Below are 19,706 nucleotides of genomic sequence, written 5' to 3'. Positions count from 1 at the left end.
TTTTTTTATAGCTCAGACTTACATTGACATCTGAACAAGTTGTTAAATAATCTTTTCCAATTAGGTTATTCTTTCCAAAGTATTTTAGTTCCAGGAAAATTTTAATTCTGATGTCTAAATAGGTTAATGTGTTTTATTTTACAAAAATATATGTAGAATCACAGCCCTTTTAGAATTAGAAGAAGCCTTAAAGATTCTATCATTTTAATGTCATTATTTTATAGATGAGAATACACACCAAGAACATTTAGTGATTTTTCTAGAAGCACATGTGTTGTTAATGACAGATCTAGGTAAGAAATCCATTTCTTTTCAGATAATCTAAGAAAGCATTCTTTGTTTCATTATACAATAAGTGCATTTTTTTGAACATGTTACATAATTCTGGTTCATGATCATGAAAAGCTGCAAACATCATATAGCCTTTTTTTTTTTAAGATTTTTTATTTATTTGACAGAGGGAGAGAGATCACAAGCAGGCAGAGTAGCAGGCAGAGAGAGAGAGGGGGAAGCAGGCTCCCCGCTGAGCAGAGAGACCGGTGTGGGACTCGATCCCAGGACCCCAAGATCATGACCTGGGCCAAAGGAAGAGGTTTAACCCACTGAACCACCCAGGTGCCCCATATAGTCTTTTTTTAATCCTTAAGAAAAACAAGATTGTGTTGTGAAGTGTGTAAACCTGGCGACTCACAGACCTGTACCCCTGGGGCTAATAATACATTATATGTTAATAAAAAATTAAAAAGAAAAAAAAAAGAAAAACAAGACTGTTTTTTGCAGGAGGTAACTCATTCCTTACTGTTCTCAGCTTCAGGTTATTTGCACATAAATTCTTCAGTTCAGTCATCTCATAAACTATTTTCTCCTTGTCTATATTAAATTCCTTCCAAAATATTTCAGCTTTTTCTTCTGTCTCCCTCTCTCAAATGGAAGCCTTTTTAAATCTTGGTTATTTGGTATGGAACTCTTATCATCTTTGGATTTGTAGTTTAATGTACTGTAACATCCAGGAACCAGAGAAGTAAAACTGTGAAGCCACATATCAATGCTCTTATAAGTAGGACCTTTTTAAAAAACAACAAAAACAAAACAAAACAAAACACAAAACAAAACCATGGGTGACACATTTAAGAGGCATGATTTGTCCTAAGCCAATGAGAGTAAAGCTTCTGGACGCCTTATTTGCATGGACCACCTTCCAAAGCTCTGAGATGAATCCTAACTAACATTCATCTTGACAGAAGTTTTTGCAAATTTTAAAAGGTAAGCTATTTTAATGACAAGCATATAAAAATACTCTCTCCTTCACTCAGATATCTCCTCCACCACACTTCCCTTTGCGGGTTGGTAAGAATCAAGCTATCTACTAGATACATATAGTTTGAATTTACATTCAGCAGGATATATTCATACCTCCATATATAATTAAGTATTCATGTCCTAGGGAACAAATGGTGTCTAGGAATACTGCAACCCCTCACGATGTTGTGTCAAGAGGGGCTGAGAACGTATTACTCTATGAACAGAACCTACCTGTCCTACCACCAAATAGGAGAAAGGAAAGAAACATGTTTGAAATGTACTAAAGATAAAACAAAGATAAATGTGCTAATTGTTGGAAGAGTAGTATGTTATGTTATACATATGGCTTGAGCAGGTAGTGAATACAAATTTGCATGATTTTTCTGAATTTTGTGTTTATGTTCCTCACCTTTACAAAATTTGTTGGGATTTCTCATACATACTCTAAATACTCACTCTCATAACTTAGTATGATTTTTGTTTCTTCTTAAAAAGCTCCCCTCTGCACAACTTTTATAGGATTCAGATCCTAGATCAGCCCTTGGGTGATCAGCTTGCCAAAGTTAATCATTTCTGCCTTCAGGACCGCTGGATCCTGGCTCACTCCAGGAGCTAGAGTCAGCAGGGCTGGGGCAGTAAAGACCCTATTATGAGGAACCAAAGAAGTCAAAACAGGTACAAACTTCTTTGGGAAGCACAATAAAAAGTTCAACATCAAAGCAGTTGAATTCTACTGATAAGTCTAAGGGCATTATCATGGGGCCAGGAAACAGACAAGTTCAGAAGCTTCACAGGCCCAAACATACAGCAGAGAGCAAGAAGCAGTGCTTGCATCTGAGAATATTTCCTTGAAAAAGGTGGCTCTTTAAAGACATGTTTTTATGAATGGGAACTGCCTAATAGGAAAGTAGTTGGCTTATCTCAAATAGTCAACATGGACACTATACCCACTGTTAAGCATTCAGGCTAAAGAATTTAAAATCCATATGACTTCAAGACCATAGCCCCAAGGGATTGGAATCATTACTTCATTTTGCTTGAATGAATGTTATTAGCGTATATAGGTGATCTGTAGAAAAAGTAGATGGGAGAAGAAAAAAATAGGTTACATGCACATACACACACAGTAAGTTCTGAGGTTCCAGGAGCCAAGAAACATTAATTTCTGAGGTTCCAGGAGCCAAGAGATTTCTACTGCTCCATTTTCATAGGATTTGGAGGAAGAATAAAATGGGAATCATTCCAGTTGGCTAAGAAATTATTAAAATATTCTCACCGCAAATACCTTCACTTTAAAGGGTGGTGTAGTGGTCTAAGATTCTTTTCTTGGTTAAATCTGGGTTTGAATCTGGCTCTGCCACTTGTAGTCAAGTTCCCTGGGCAAGGACTTAACTGATTTCCTAAATTCCCTAAATTACTAAAAATAAGGTTAATAAGAAGAAAAGCATACTATTTACTTAGTGATAAATGATTTATATATGTTATTTAATTGCTGTAACAATTGTTTGGAGTAGTTTTAATATCTTCATTTGACAGGTGGACACACTGAGACTTAAAGAGGCTGAGGAAATTGTCCAAGGACTTCCAGCTTCTAAGTAGCATCATTAAAAATGAAATCTGCAGGGGCTCAGTGGGTTAAAGCCTCTGCCTTCAACTCAGGTCATGATCCCAGGGTTCTGGGATTGAGCCCTACATCGGGCTCTCTGCTTAGCAGAGAGCCTGCTTCCTCCTCTCTCTCTGCCTACTTGTGATCTCTGTCAAATAAATAAATAAAATTAAAAAAAAAAAGAAATCTGTATGGTTTTATAATGCTCAGTGCCTCCCAAATAATGCTGTCTACATGTTGCTATTTGCGAGAATTCTTTAAATTCATGCAATGCTCATGATATTCGAGTTTTAATAAATATCAGTTCCTTCTCTTTGTATCTATACAGTACTATTAATTTTCTCAAAGCAATTTACATTTATTTTATTTGATCGTTATGCTACTGATAAGGAAACTGACTAGATGATATCAACAAATTATGACTGGATCTGATCCTAGGTCCCAGGGTTTTTCACTTCACATTTTCCACTTTCTCGTCTCCAAACTAGTCCAAATGTGTTAAGAAGAGACTCATTTTTAATTTCTCTTGGGTCCTCCCTCCTTTTTTTAAGCTGTAGGCAGAAAGGAAAAAAAAAAATTTTAAATAAATGAATGAGTGCCTTGATGTTACAGAACCTGATAGCACACATTTAAAGTGATTATTCTCTGTTCTTTGGGAACATCAGAGCAGGAAGGCCACGCTCAACCAGACATTCCCTCGCCTTGCAATGACAAGCCTTAATGGAATCTGGCCTGCAGAGTGTCTGGGCTGTGTGCAAGGCTGGTGTCAGAGCAAGTGCAAGCAAGTTCGGGGAAGCGCAGACTTTATGACACCGTGTAACTCAAACAGTCCTTCAAGGCACCACCCACCTTTTCCAGGGGGAATCTGCTGAAGTGATTCTCTTGGAAACAGTGTGGAAGGGGTGTGTGTGTTAAGTTATGCGCTTTTGTATGTGGACGGGTGAGTGGGTGGAGACGGGTGGGGGGTTGGTGAGGGAGATGCGAAACAAAGATGGAAAAAACAACCACCACTGCCACCAAAATATTCTGCTCAAGGATGAGGGAGTACACCCTACAGCTGTTCGCACTGTTCGGCATATTCTGCATATTTACATATACCAAGTATTTCCAAACAGCCTTGTGTTTGTTTTAAAATCCCACATGAAGATGTCTGGTAAAGCTGTCACTTGAAAGCTTATTTTCTTGGTGATGTTTACAAAACTGTTTTAAAAATTCTGTGTATACATCATAGACCAAGCAGAAGAGTTAACTGTCGTTACCAACTTTATAATCTAGACTAATCCATCTATGCATCGGACAACATTCAGAGCAAAACACCCAAGTTCTAAGGCAAAGAAAACACGTGGTTGGTTGAAGACAATTTCTCTTTTTAATTATTTTTTGGTTCAATACAAAATGAAACACAGAACATCACCCAGTGATACTCTGTCTTGAAGCCACCAAAGTGTGATATTCTTAACTACTATTGATTCTAATCTTTGATTTAGAAATATTTTGTTTTTAGGGGTTTTTTTTTGCTTGGTGCTTTTTTGGTGTGTTTCTTGTTTTTTGTTTTGTAGGAAAAATGCTTAATAATGGCTGGATTTCTCATATAGCCATTTTCTTTAGGAAATATAAAAACAAAACCACACATAGCCCATTTGAAAAAAAATAAGAAACTTCCAGCAGAAGGAATGGGGTTGTTTAAAGCTTTATTTTCCTTTTAGCAAGATCCACAAGAAAAGGATAGAGTGTCGTATTTAAAGGGGAACAGATTTTGTATTTTTTGGCAAGATAATAAATCCTCTGTTGCTATATTTGGCTCTCTGCAAACAGTGTGTTTTACAAGTGCAAAAGCAAAGATCCATGCTGGTGTCCTTCATTCAGCCACAGCCAAACTTGGTGTGGAAAGTAAAACGGTTGTACTTGAGTGTCGTTTCGAAGACAGTCTAGCTCATTTACTGATCAACAACATTCCAGAGTACAGGTACCTACTTTACACATTACATGCATCAAAACATGTTTGCTTTCCATCACAGTTGTTCCACTGCTTAACTGGTAACAGATGTAATGATTCAATCTGAACAAAAATGTAAAAGCTTTACTGTATCAGTGTGGTCATATATAGATATTTTTGTCATATGTGTATAAGCAGGTCAAATGAGAAGGTTGGAGACTTAGGGCATCACAGGATGATCACACGTCCCCCAAAAAGGAGGCAAAACCATTAAATGGTAGTTGATTATCCCCAGAGAAAACACACTTCAGCTAGGAAGAATCTGCACCAGATGTCCTGCTCTCCAGCCCCCGAATGCTTGGTCTGACATAAATACCGCATAGCCCTTTAGATTCCAAGGCACTATAATAACCACGTGAAATGTTTGAAGTAACAACAGAAATTCCCTTCATATGCCATTATTTAAGTGAAGGAAGATGAATCCTCCACAAATGACCATTGTAAACATGGAATAAGCCTTGCTAGTTTCAGTGATACACTAAATACTCTCAGGTTACAGAGCTGATGAAAAAATATATCGAAATCTACTACTAATTGTGGTGGTAGAATAATGCCCCTTTCAAAAAAATCTCACATCCTAATCCTTAGGACCTGTGAATGTCACCTTACATTTAAGAACTTTGCAGATGTAATTAAATTAAGAACCTTGAGATGAGGAGGCTATGCAGGCAGACTCAGTGTAATTACAAAGGTCTTTAAACATGTGAGAGAGGCACAAAAGAGAGGGTCAGAGTGATGCCATATGAGAAGGACTAGACGAGTAGCTGATGGCTTAGAAGATGGAGGAAGGGGGCCATTAGTCAAGGACTCTAGAAGCTTGCAACAAGGAAAGAGCCTCTCCCTTAGAGCTTCCAGAAGGAATGCAGCCGACACTTTGATTTTAGCCTGAGAGAAGTGCCGAATGTCTGACCTACAGGGTGGTTAAGATAATAAATGTGTTGTTTGAAGCCATTAAGTTTGTGGTAATTTTTTACAGTGGCCATAGAAAACTCATAACACTAATCTCATTTAAATATGGCTAACAGTTAAGAATGCGAAATTATCTCACCTAATATGTTGGAGAGCCTACTGATTCAAACACTTATTTCTAGACTTTTGCACTTCTAAATGAAAGATCCATTTAAGAAGAAAGTAGAGTCCAATGCAGGAAAACTCCAGCTTCCTTCAAAATTCTTAGAATTTTCCTTTCCAGGTGCAGTTGTTCAGTGCCAATGAATTGTTAGGAAAGTTTCTTTTTTTTGTTGGTTTTTGGATTTTTTCATAATACTTATATCAAGTTCTGTAACCAACAAGTGTAAAAACAAAGCAACAAAATGCACTTCTCATAGTCAATGATAATTTTGAAGCATTGTACTAAATTCATTCACAAGCTTCCTGCTGTTATATAACTAACATAGCCCATTTCACTTGCCCTTCCATTATAAACACTTCGCTTCTAACCCACTCCTCACTGTAACAATTAGATTCCCTGGCCTTAGAAATTAACCTCATAAAACAAACAAACAAAACGCTAAAATGTTTTAATTTCCAAAGATATTTATAAATTGCTTAATCGGATAAGAAGAAAACAGAGCTTTAGTTAATTATCAAGAAATGCAGACCAAACCAAAATGCTACCTTAAAATACAAACATTAAATTCACATTAAATTATTTATTGAACATATTGAAGATAACATTGTTTTTACTTACAAAGTCCTCCACCATCTTTTATCACTGACATATTATGCGACCAGCATTTGAAGAATGAACAGAAATACGAAAATGTCTCTTTCCCGAACCCCAGAAAAAGAACAGAAAAAAAAAATTAAGATTTTTTAATTAGTTTGTGACGCCAAAAGTTTTATGAACTTTGTAAATTAAGACTGACAACATAGGCAAGATTACTTGTCTTTCTAGAAATGTAAAATTAAGATAGCATAAAATTGTTCATCAAACTATCAAGTCTGGAATTTTATTGTACTTCAATCGTGCAGGATAGTATTTCTATTAATAGTTTTCAGTTTACTTAAGTGACAAATATAAAGTCTTCCACATTATTTCTTATAAAAGTTATTTCACCTTCCTAGATTTATATGATAAAAATTAATCTGTTTTCCCTTTCAACATATGCATTTTAAAATGATACAAAGAATTCACATGGAAACTCTTCCCTATACTGTATATCCAGAAAAATGTATGGAATAGTCTTTTTAAATCATATATAATATCCAAGATTGTAAATAACCTAAGGAATTAAATCATATGTGTAAATAATCATTATTAATTTCTGCCCTAGCCACAGAATAAAAAAATGTACATCTCTATTAGTATAAAGAGATATCATTAGAAAAGTTCACATCTTATGCATACACCAAACAAAAATCTCCTAAAGAATCTTATATTCTAAAAGAGCTATTCTTACGTCAAAATTTAGTAGTCCAGAAATTGTTAAAAAATGAAGCTAATTGACAGTAACCTGCCCTTTCTAGAAGGCATCATAATTTACTTATATAATGGAACTGGTAAATTACACTTAATCTAATTAGTATTTCCTGGAACTTTAGAAGGAGATTCAGATAAATTTATTGAATCTAATTAATTTGCAATTTCAAGTGAATACTTGTTTGATCAATTATTTGAAACTATACAAATATTTTTCAAATAAACAAATAAAGGATAATGGACAATAAAGGAAATAAGAAAATTAGGATATTTTAATAATAATGGCTATTTCTATATTTTGGAAAAGTGTATAGGGTGAAATTCCCAGAGCGCACTAAAAGAAAAAAGCCCGCTGAAAAATTCTGAAAGTCTGTTCTGTGCCCAATGTCCATGACCAAGTTACCAAGGTAATTAACATTTTGAAGCTCTTGAGACTGAGGTCTTCCTAGAGGGTCCACCCATACCCCAATCTTCAACCATCCACTTTTGTGCAGCTTATCTATTTGTCTTCCACACACGTTTTTAAACTAAAACTATAACCCGATTTTTTGAAAATTACTTTAATAAGAGTTTTAATACTTTAATAAGTGATTTAAAGAGCTCTTAGGCCATGTTTTCAGAGAATAAATTTCAATTTCTCAAAGAAGCTTTAAATTTTCTGAAAGAAATGTCTTTTATCCTGGAGGAAAGAAAACACAAAACGAAGCAAAACTGGGTTCTTAAGATCCTGTACATGAAAATCAGCAGGCGGATTTCAGTCTTGGTCTCATACAGTTTCTGCTTTTCTGCTGTCCTTATGTCTGTTGTGAAGGTGATCAATCACAGGGATTCTAACTGCCATCAATACTCCTTTGTAACTGCAATGGTTCAAGTGAACTCTTTCCATCTTCAATAACTGACACAGTGTCAACATCTGCTTCCAATAAAATTGTTTCTTTTTTCTCAAGCAGAGTAAATCTGCTGAGATTGTAAAGGGATTTTTTTCCCTCCCCTTTTCATGCAAACGATTTTTTTCCATCATATTTTGCAATTTTTCCTCCAAGGCAAGTAAAAAAAAGAATAACTTCAAAAGAGAGGTTTTTATTCCAGGTGCTAAAGAAGCCAAAATAGAACTGAAAAAAATATAAATTTTGGTGATTTAGTAAAGATGTTGCCTTAATATGAGAGAAAATAATATATAGGATCCTGGATGAATAGGGTTTTGGAAATGTAAGAAAACTCACAATTGGATCTACACACCACTAAAATGTTAATTTATTTTCCTTCATAAGTGACACACTAAAGTAACAGAAATAATTAAGAAATTTACATTTTATCTTCAACAAATAGTAGTGGACAAGATTCTCTTGCAACAATTTGTGATGAAAAAGCAGTCATATATCTATTTGATTGCTGCAGAAGTAGATATGGGAAGTATAAAGAAGGGACATCTGGGAGCTCAATTTTATGACTTAATTGACAGACATTTGTGGTACACTGTGGTGCTTACTGAACATTTACTATGAGACAGAGATGACTGATGATAGACAGATAGATGGATACACAGATAGATAGATAGAAAGATATGATTTTCAGACTTCACAGCCTGCCACTTAGGTAGTTATCTCACTTTGCTCATAAGATAAATAAAACCCAAATCACACATACCTAATTGTGGCCAAGCCAGAATTCAGACAATGACCTAACGTACAAGTCAATGCTCTTTTCCATGAATTCATTTTGCTTCTCTATTCATTCCTCAGTCAACACTCCAATATATAAATTTTCCTTTTCTACCACTAATGCCATTACCCCATTGACTTAATTTGGCAATATTATGTAACAAAGGGACACTCGTTAAGAAATAGAATTTAGTTTCTTGAAATACTGTTTCTGATTGCAACTTCAAATAACAAATGTAACATTAAACCAGATAGCCAATGCAAAAACTGGATAGATCCTGCCTGTTCTGCAGGTCTTAGCATAGGAATATGATTTCCAAAATGAATATTGAGCTCTGCAAGGGCATGTTTTATACCAGTGACTAAAATTTGTCTTTTTTTAAGTTTTTTTATAAAGTTAAAAGAATTAATTCCTTAAATTATTTGCAACCCATTGGTTCTCATTTGCAAAATGTAGAGCAACCCTGGCCATTTTTGCTTAAAATAATAATGTAAATAATTTCAAGAGGACAGAGAAAGAAAAAAAAAATGGCAGATGAAAGTTCAGAGGGGATGGTTAACCTTCTTAAGAAGAAACACTGGTTTGTAAAATATTTAGATGCTCTTTTCAAATAAACAGTGAGGGACAAAATAGCCTGTTGAGATCTAACTTAACACTTTTATGTTGTTCCTTAACTTATGTTGGTTTATAGCAGTCAAAGCCTTGACTCGACGTCAAATAAATGAGATGATTTAGTAGGGTCTAGCTCAAAGACCTTTAAAAACCTTGAAAGAAGTCTAATTTTTAAAGTAGTCAAAGGTGGAGTGGTTCCAAATGAATGGGGAAGAAAGTTGGTAGCCCTCAGTGAAGCAGGTTAGAAGCCTCTAAGTTCAACAGCATCATTTTGATATGCGAAGAGCACACCCAGAGAGTGACAGCATTTTATTTTATTTATTTTTTTTTTTTAAAGATTTTATTTACTTATTTGACAGAGAGAGAGATCACAAGTAGGCAGAGAGTCAGGCAGAGAGAGAGAGAAGCAGGCTCCCGCTGAGCAAAGAGCCCGATGCGGGGCTCGATCCCAGGACACTGAGATCATGACCTGAGCCGAAGGCAGCGGCTTAATCCACTGAGCCACCCAGGCGCCCCGAGAGTGACAGCATTTTAAACTTAAATTCAGAATATCATGTTAAATTACAACTCATCTTCTTTTACTTAAGGTGGTGTAGGTAATATGATCGTAACAAGGGGGTACCAGTCAAATAAACAAAACAAAACAGAACACCAAGGGGATGCCAGACAATGATAGAGACACGCACTCTCTTTTTACTTAGACTTTGATCCATTCCTTGCCTGTTTAAGGATCTAATCCTTGCAGTATGTCAACAATGCCTTTTCTTAACAGGAGACCTCACTTACAAATCTTTCCTGGATACAGCAGAATTCAGATCTCCAACTTTTCTTGGACCCCAGAGCCAACGAACCTTTCATACTGTAGTTATCAGGAGTGGCACAGAACACAGTCCAAATTCAGGGTGTAGCTATACAATTGTCTCTCACTCCTTGAATTCAGTACAATGGCGAGTAAGGAAAGGAGCAGAGAGTTAACACTTCTCCCTTAATTGGGAAACTCCCATTGAATGACCTGAATGAGCTGGAGTACAATGCTATTCTAAGAGAAACTGCAAAGGAAATTAATAGGTTCCAAGAGAAGGGGAGGAAAATAAATAATTCCCAGGGAGTCATCCCCTGGGAACTGCGTGAATACTTTACTTTGAAAACTCAGGAGGACACAAGAGGAAACCAATTTTACAGATTCATTTAACTTCATGCTCCACATATTGGGCAAAGTACATATAACTAAAACGAATCAAACTATAGATCAAAATATAGATAATTTAACCAAACCACTCCCTAGAAATCTAAGTTCATATCATTTGTAATATGATTTATAAGTCGAAAATTCCTTAAGGTTTGACCTCACATTCGGTAAAAATATGCACATTGTGTTAAGGAGAGTTTGGTTAAGAAGAAGCAACTTATGATAACAATATAAGAGAGTGTATAGATTTATAACTCACCAGAAGCACCAGGAAAGAAAATCAATGCAAAAAACAGAGATAAGGGAACTACTTTAAATTATCTATAAGAGCCCTGCCTAGCTGAGCAGAGGTTGTGCTGCTCTTATAGCTAAAATGTATATGCACAAGATATACACAATTTAAAGTGGAAAGTGGTATTTCATTAAACATTGTATTTCATATGGGTTAAGACCAGGATGGGGCACATTTGAGAAACTTTTACCAAACTAAAACTTCTCTATAACACTAACTTTTTAATGTGACCCATCTCTGGAAGCAGCTAGATGAGAATGGACTTTGCATCAAAAATTCTTCATAACTGCTATTTTTATAACCCTAATATTTTCCTAACAAGGTCTTAATGGTAATTCCAACTTCACCTTATTTAGATCCTGAGGGCCATCCCAAGTTGAATCCTGAGTTTTCAAGGATAAATTTCAAAGAACAGTCAATTTGTAACCCCAATTTAAGTAACTGTGGCATAAATTCCAATTTAAATTTCATTTTGCTCTAAAAAGTTTTCTTAAAAGAGTTCAACCAACTAAGACCAGATTTAAACAAACAAGTCTTGAAAAAAAGATGTTTAAAGTATTACATATATAATATATTATTTTTTAATTTACAATGATGAGTAAAATGATCAGAAATAGTCATTGAATTAAAGGCTTTGTGATGCATCTAGTACCTTCCCAAATATTGTCCCTTGAACATCTCTAGGGAAAAAAAGTCCACTTAAATAGGACCTTAAAAATTGCCATGATTGCATAAATAGAAACAAGGAAACCAAGCCACTGGCAATCAAAGGTAGCATGGGTAAATGCATTTTTTTTCCCCAGTAGTTGGATATAAACTGGTTCCATTTATCAAAGTTGGATGGGCTAAAACGACAATTATATACTCTAGGCAAACTCTCCCTCTGATTTAAAGTTTCTGCAAAACTTAGTCAACTTCCAAGTACTCTTTGGGACAAATCGAAGTAATGAAATATCCTTTCTTAAGTGTGGTCATTAAAACACTTCCTTTTCAAGCTATGCATATAACTCAAAGCTAAGTGAGCTAGCATGGCATTAAATCTTCACTGAGATTTAGTATAAAACAATACTATATTGGCTTGGCTATGGTGCTACTTTTGTAAAAAAGGAGAAACGGTCAAACACTTGAGGTAACCTAGAAAGCACAGAGCATATTACAGACATCTTAAAGATAAGCCTTTTCAACATTTTTGCCAGTGCTTCTCTGAGAGCAAGTTCTTTAAACAGAACTTAACAATTTTTACAATATTAAAAAAAATACATCCCTCAAAAATAGCCCATCAATGCTAAATCAAACTTTCCGTATTTCTACAAAAATAGATACACATAGAGCTACAAAATTGTATTCCTGAAAGAATGAGCATTTTCATTTGTGGTTCATCTTTTCCTGACAAGGTGGTTGGTTCAAAAAAGAAAAAAAAAAAAATCCAAAGGAAACAAAAATTAAACCATGTATCCATAAAAGCAAGACTTAAAAAAGAGTTGCACAGTTGGCAAAGGCTCAGATAAGGGGAAAAAAACAAACAAAAATGCTTTTCTTCAATGTCTAGAACCCACTCTGCTTTCTCAAGAAAAGGCTCCCAACCAAAGTCAGCTGGCTGATACATCCTCTTCTTGCATGTCTATCGTGTCCCACTGCAGAATGGGAAATCCTGGCAGCATCTTTCCCAGTGGGCCCACGGAGTCACACTCCAACCTGACTTGCTAATACTGTGTTTCAGTACCATGGTGATTCCTTGCTCTTGTCTTGATGCTGTAGACCTGGGAAAGGTGAGAGTGAGAAAAACGAAAAGCTTTAATATAGGAAGTACTCAAAAGTGGGCATCATCTACAAGGCATTGGATATAGAAGCCAAAAAGACAATCTAGGCCAGTGTGGGGTATGGACTAAGGATGACCTGATCTCAAAAAAATTCCATGCTTGAGTTCACAATTTTCACAAAGCCAAATAATACAGCAGTGGACAAAGACTCTAGACCAGCGCAGTGCTATTTGGATAGTAGAAGTTCTTCTTCTTTATTTCTTTTGGTATAGTATAAATTCCTTACTGTAGTTTTTTATTTTCTTAGAGTATGAGTGATAATAAGTACAATAAAATAATATAAACAAAACATTTTTATTTCTAATTCCAAAAGGAGCTGATATTTGGAGAAAACAAGTTAAAGTCAATTCTGCTGCTATTTTGGAAATGTAGTCCATGGAAATGTAGTCACCATCCAATATGGTGAGCAATGAGACATGGTTAAAAACTGGATCTAATAGTGTTCAGTAAAATAGACACAGTTGGTTCATAGCTAATAGCACAAAGTATTATTTTTATAAATGTACTTATTTTTTCACATTGTCCTCCAGGAAATATTTAAGATGGCTTATAAAAATCTATACTTCATAGCAAGAAAATAAAATTTACAGATAAGGTTTTAAAAGTAGTAACCAAAGGAAAATAAGTGAACATGTATGAATTCCAACTCAAAGCTAAAGTGATTAAGAAGTTTATCAAACAGAAAATGGAAATTGTGATTCTGATTTGGTTCCAGTACATTCAGTTGACTGATTTCTGAGGTGGACAATTAGCATAGCACCTTCAGCTTATACCTACTTGAAGTCACTTACCTCAGGTTCCTTTATTTTTGGCATAATCATTTAGAAGAGGACAGACAAAGCAATGATTAAAACCAAATACCAAAATATTAAGGAGTGGGTAGAAAGGCAGCATGTCTGCTGCTGTGCGGGTGCTCAGATCGCAGGGTGTTTTCTTGATCCTTGATCTAAAACGGTTGTAAGTCTGGGCTGGATGTCAGAAATGGAATGGTTAAATGAGCCAGTAGGGTTTTAAATTAAAATTGTTACTAAAACAGCTGCAATGATTTCATTTCTTGTCCCTCCAACTTGTCGAAGAATTTTATAAAACAATGGGTATCATTACAAAACAGACACAATTAGTCAGTCATTGATGGGAGACATTAAGACAATCTACAAAAAGACTACATAAAGGGAGAGAGAACAAAGAGAAAAAGACAAAGCACCTCATAGAACCACAAGTCACCATCTATATCCTATAGCACTTGCATACTGGGGGGAAAAGCAACACTTTCTGAAAAAAAGATTAGTTTCATCTTAATTTTTGTTTTCTCTTGAGACCAGTATTATGTTTAGATACAGAGTCAACAGTTTTCCTTTCAAAAAAAGAGGAGGAGGAGGAGAAACAGGAGGAAGAAGGGAAGGAAGAAATAAAAGGATTTGGGGTATACCCATTCACTAAATTTGCTCTACTCGTTTTCAAATGATTTTGTGGTTAGAATAATTTGTAACCTGACACAGTCTCTGTTTGGTGACTCTTATAATCTAAACCACCTTAACTGACAATTTGCTGACTGCATAAATATTTTTTTCATTATTGAAACGTCTCATCTTCTGTATGACTCAGTATTTCCAACACTTGAAGACCCCATCAATCTATAGAATGTCAGCACGGCAAGTCATGAATAGTGTTGGAATCATCAAGTGATTTGAGTGTCTTTTTTTTTTCCTCTTAGATAAAGGCAATCCCTAGTTTGCTTTGCAAAGACATATGACTCCTTCAAAATCATGTTAGCCTTTTTCTGCAGACAACTATTGCATTACTTATCATAGCTCCACATTTTCCAACCAGAATTAACAGAGGGCATTCTCTTCTTATAACTTCATCTCATTGTTTTTGTTTCCAAGTCTTTGCATTACTCTAATGCAAACCTTAAAAAAAAAAAAAAAATCAATTCGTCTAAGGCCTCAAATGTATTTTTTTTTTCAAATGTATTAAATAGCTAATGTGGTCCTTGTGGTTTAGCTGCTTCTTGGTGATGGTACAGTCTATCAAACCTTTGCTTTAGTTACCAGGTATTTCAAAAATATGCATAAATTTTAAAAGTTAGGCATAGGTAAAACACAAGAAAATGAACAACCACAAACAAAACACCCTACTACTAATAAATTGCAGGAGAGAAGCAGCTAGGATTTTTCTTATTAGACAATTGATGAGGATAGATCAGGATATTTAAGAGTCAGCTGGCATGTTTAGTTTTCTCAGCAAGGGTTGAGGACGACAAAATCATTGACTGTATGTGGTCTACATACATTTGGGGTTTCCCCAGCTTTTCTTACCAAAACACAAAATCTACTCTGCTATGTTCTCCTATTCGGGCTTGTTCTGCCTCTCACTTTCCTAACTCAAACTGATAGGAAATTGGTTCGTAACATATACTGAAATCTCCCCACAGGCTGTCTGAAATCACCCATGTTTATCTTCTTGAAATCAATAACTCAGTTTTAATTTTATTGTTTAGTCTGTGAGATTTTTAGTAGAAAAGAAAATAAACATCATAAAAATGTCTGAACATTTTCTTACAGCTGAATATGACAGGCACTGTGTGAAGTGCTTCTAATGAAATATTTCATGTAATGCTCCCAACCATGCTACAATAATATATTTATTTTACAAATGAGAAAATTAAGACTAAGAGAAATTATGAAACTATTAAGTGGCAGAGCTAGGATTGAAAACAAGGTGGTCTGATGTCACAGTCAAAGGTCTCAACCACAATGTATATGGCTGCCCCCATATGGACTATATTTGCCAGAGGCTATGTCACTAACCTCTACTACCCACAATTCCCCAAGTCAGAAATCCTTTCATTAAATCAATCTGAAGAAAAAATGTGTTTTTTAATATTCCTTTTCACACTGTTTAGAAATCACCTGACAACAGAACCAATGTCGTAGTTAAAAATAGAGCTCTTTTAGTAACCTTTTAAAACTATACATCTGTAATGTTTTTTAGCTTTTTAAGGTACAGTCATTGATTACACAGTAGTTTATTATACTTCAGATGAAGACTACTTCAGTTGTGTAATAGGATACTCCACGTTGACTGATATGTTTTGATATATAACCCTCCCCACAGCCACACAAAAAAAAAAAAAAAAAAAAAAAAACCCTTCCCCAGTGTGAACACTGAAGGCACAGGGTGGCCATCTGGTTCATGAGGTGTTTTCAGAAATGAGACCAGAGAACAAAAACATCAGATTGTTGGCTTCAGAGTTTGAGAGTCTGGGATTCAGTTAGGAGAAAAGCTTGAATGGAAACACAAGTCCACAGACCAGTTCCTCAATTCAAAGCAGGGAGGGACAGAGGGAGAAAGAAACTCAGTGAGGGCAGGGATCCATTCCACAACCCTGAGATCAGGACCTGAGCCGAAATCAAGTTAGATGCTCAACCAACTGGGCCACCCAGGTACCCCAAAGGTTCACCTCTTACAAAAGGCTCTGGAAATAAGGAAGTAAAGATAGCAACGGGGTGTGTCTAAGGATGAAAGATCTGAACACTTCTCGCTCTCATTTCCCTCCACTCTTAGATGTCTTGTGAGAAGATCCTAACGTTTTCATGGGACCCCCCAAAAAGATACAAGAGAGAGCTCAGAGAAAATGTTGGTGACCCTGCTGGTGTGTCCGATGTCTGTGATGTGGGTACTCCACAGCAGAAGAAATAGCACCAGCCACCCCAACTGAGAATGTTGGAGGGATCACAATGGCTAGAAGTTGAACCGGACTTAAATGGGTCATTACCTGGAAGGGTGCTGTACAGAGAATGCACCGAGAAAGAGTGAGGGAGAGGGTTAAGTATGGAAACCAAGGCCAGGATAGGCAGGAAATGACAAAATCATGAACTAGCAACCTCTTAGTTAACAGTTTTTATGATACAATGATTCTAGGAATAAAGAGGCAAACCCAAGGAGAGGGTGAGGATGGAATCTGAGAAAAGATTCCAACTCTAAACTGGACATTGTACTAAACTGAGAGCAATGGAAATATCACTATGTTGGACTGAGTATACTCATCATTAATGAGGTTAAGATTTCTGCTATTGGGTAGAAATAAATAATAATTCAGGTTTCTGAAAAACTACACCCCAGCACATCTGAGCTTTAGGGAAAGTTTGATTGTCACAGTTATACCCATTAGGAAAGCATGCCCTGCTTCTAAGTCAGCATAATCACTTGACAACACCACTGCCTATAGCTCTTCAGTAAGTTGAACATGCTTCCAATTAATTTTATTGCATAGATAAAAGAGGTAATGTGGTAACCGTACACCGGGGAACATGCTGCTGATAAAAAAGAAGAAAACATAAGAACATAAAACCTTGAAGTGTGGGTAGAATATTTTATGACCTGAAAGCCAAGAAATACTTAGATGCATAAATATAGATTTTTCATTTCATAGATACTAAGAGTCTAGAAACTCTTTAGGATCAAAATGCTTGCCATTAAAATAAAAAAAGCTGATAGCTTAGTCCTACATTAAAAAAAAAAAAATCTCCTGCTTCTTCCCTGCTTTAATAATACTTATGTATACACAACACTGTGTTGGCTACTGTATCAAAATATCTAACCTTTACCAACAATTCGACATCTAACACGGAAACACTGACAAATGATCACAAAGTGATGCAAGAGACAGTTGTATTATCTTCTCCTACTTTATATAATTTTCATTGGTAATGATCATACAACTGCATTTGTTTGTCTGAGCCCCAGGGCAATCAGTTTAAATGCTAGTTAAGAATTTCTAAATAAAATCTATGTAGGGATATCACCTTAACACTAAGTGGGAGAAACACAAAGTAGAGGAAACACAAAGTGGGGGAAAAAATAAGAGGGAGAGCTATCCAATTCAGAAACTATGATTTCATTTCAGGTAAATACTTAAAAAATGTTTAACCACTGTGGACATCTCCCTTCATTCTTTTTAAAAACACCTTTTTTTCCAAATTCCAAAACACCACAGATTTCTTGCTTAATATCCAGTTACAGGGGATTTAGAAAGTATAAGTTCTACCTAAAAGCCCCTGTCACCATAGAACTCACGAAGTATACTTTAGATGTACACACATACTCGTACCACTATTTATACTATGCTATAACATGCTTATTTCACCTGCTATATTATCTTGGAAAATGTTTTACTCCACATCAGTGCATGTACATGAACCCTTCTGGAGGGATGTAGAATATTTATTCTACCCTGTAGTGTAAATTATCCCATTCTATATAGGTATATATCATTTGGATACACACATGTGTACAAACATACTTGTTACTAATGTGAACATTTTGGCAGATAAGACAAATTCCTGAAAATATGTTTGCATAATTGCTGAACCTCAGCATAAAGTTCACTTAAATTTGCATATTTCCATATTTCATTTTGGGTGCTACATGTTTCAGCAAGTTTGTACCAATATTCATCTTATTTTTTACAGATTAAAAGTATATATTTCAATTTGCATTTCTTTTCACCTTAGTAAAGGTAAATATTCTGTGACTATGACATTTCTTCCTCTGTGTCTTATCTTTGGACAATTTCCTATGCATTTAAGAAAACAATTTTCTCATTTATTTCTAAGTGCTTTTTGTATAGTAGATAAATAAGGGTTATTTTTCTCGTATTTTACAAATATTTTAGCCAGTTCGATGAGCATTAAGCATCTTCACAGTTAGCACTTCAATGTTGGACAATAATTCTTTTGAAAGTCATCACAAACAAAATGTACTCTTGAACCAGACTGAAGAATAAATTTATTATGACACTTGAATTACAATTACCTTCTTATCATTACAACCCTTGCACACTAAAACAATGGTAAGAGATACTTAACTATGGCAGTGAAATAATTTATTAGCAGAGGGATGTCTTTCTGTATATAAAGATGTTTTCTCCAGGCACATTTAGAAGTGACTGAAAAATTTCCATGTAGTCGTACTGTCAGAAACAATGAGGTGAAAACTGTCTAAATACTTGCTAAAATATATTTAAGTTCAGATTCAAGAGACGAGTAGAAATGGAAAACCCGCTGAACCTCATAGACCATAATTTACTACGTTTTTGTCAGAAGCATAGCACCTGCACACCTGAGGCAACCATTGCAGGTGGTAAGCGGGTCAGTGCCCAGGTGTTTCCGCTGCTCCTCTTTTCCCAGACAGCCCCCCCACCCCACCCCTGCAGCCTGCCTGCTGCCTGCCCTCTCACCACCTTCCTCCCTCCGAAGCCACAAACTCTCCTACTCACACAATCACCAGCCATTGCCTTTGGCCATGTCCACTTCCTGGGACTTGTGCAGGTTAAAATGGCCAGCTAGCAGGGACACTGGCAAGTACTCAAACCCTCAGGATATGGAATTACAAATCTGAATGAGTCATTTTAAAATCGATCTCATGGACAAATACAAAATATCAATTACAGAGTTGGGTAGTTTGGGATCATTGTGGCAATTTACTGCACTCAAATTGAAAATCAATTAAGCTCTTAGGTGAGAAACACCGGGGACCAGGAGGGAATATAGACACTGCTCACCAATTCCAAAAGCAGATATACACAACAAAACAAAACAAAACTTCGAAGACAGAGACAAAGAATAAAGGAAAGAGGGAGTGGGGAAGAGCGAAATGAAATACCCTCTGTAATTTCTTCTACAGACTTTCTCCCAGAACTAGAGAGGAGCAAGACCAAAAAATGCTTGAATCACTTTTTGTAACTGAAACCACAAGTTATAATACTCTCAAGAGATTTTAACTATCCAGACATCTGTTGGAT

At 35.8% G+C, this 19,706-nt stretch overlaps 1 protein-coding gene and 1 pseudogene across 2 annotated transcripts in view; both read right to left on the bottom strand.

Annotated features, from left to right (window-relative positions):
• Positions 1-4,364: 4,364 nt before the first annotated feature.
• Positions 4,365-6,625, bottom strand: LOC132010604 (uncharacterized; annotated as a pseudogene).
• Positions 6,519-19,706, bottom strand: part of VGLL3 (vestigial like family member 3) — a 46,710-nt gene continuing 33,522 nt past the window's right edge. For both annotated transcript variants that reach the window (XM_059392139.1, XM_059392140.1), the window contains exon 4: positions 6,519-12,841. In XM_059392139.1, the coding sequence (XP_059248122.1) occupies positions 12,798-12,841 (44 nt within the window). In that variant the 3' untranslated portion in view covers positions 6,519-12,797. The remainder of the gene's footprint in view (positions 12,842-19,706) is intronic.

This window comes from Mustela nigripes, chromosome 2 (genome assembly GCF_022355385.1).
Source record: "Mustela nigripes isolate SB6536 chromosome 2, MUSNIG.SB6536, whole genome shotgun sequence".
NCBI lineage: Eukaryota > Metazoa > Chordata > Mammalia > Carnivora > Mustelidae > Mustela > Mustela nigripes.
Note: the sequence above shows the minus strand (reverse complement) of the source record. Positions and strands in the feature narration are given on the sequence as shown.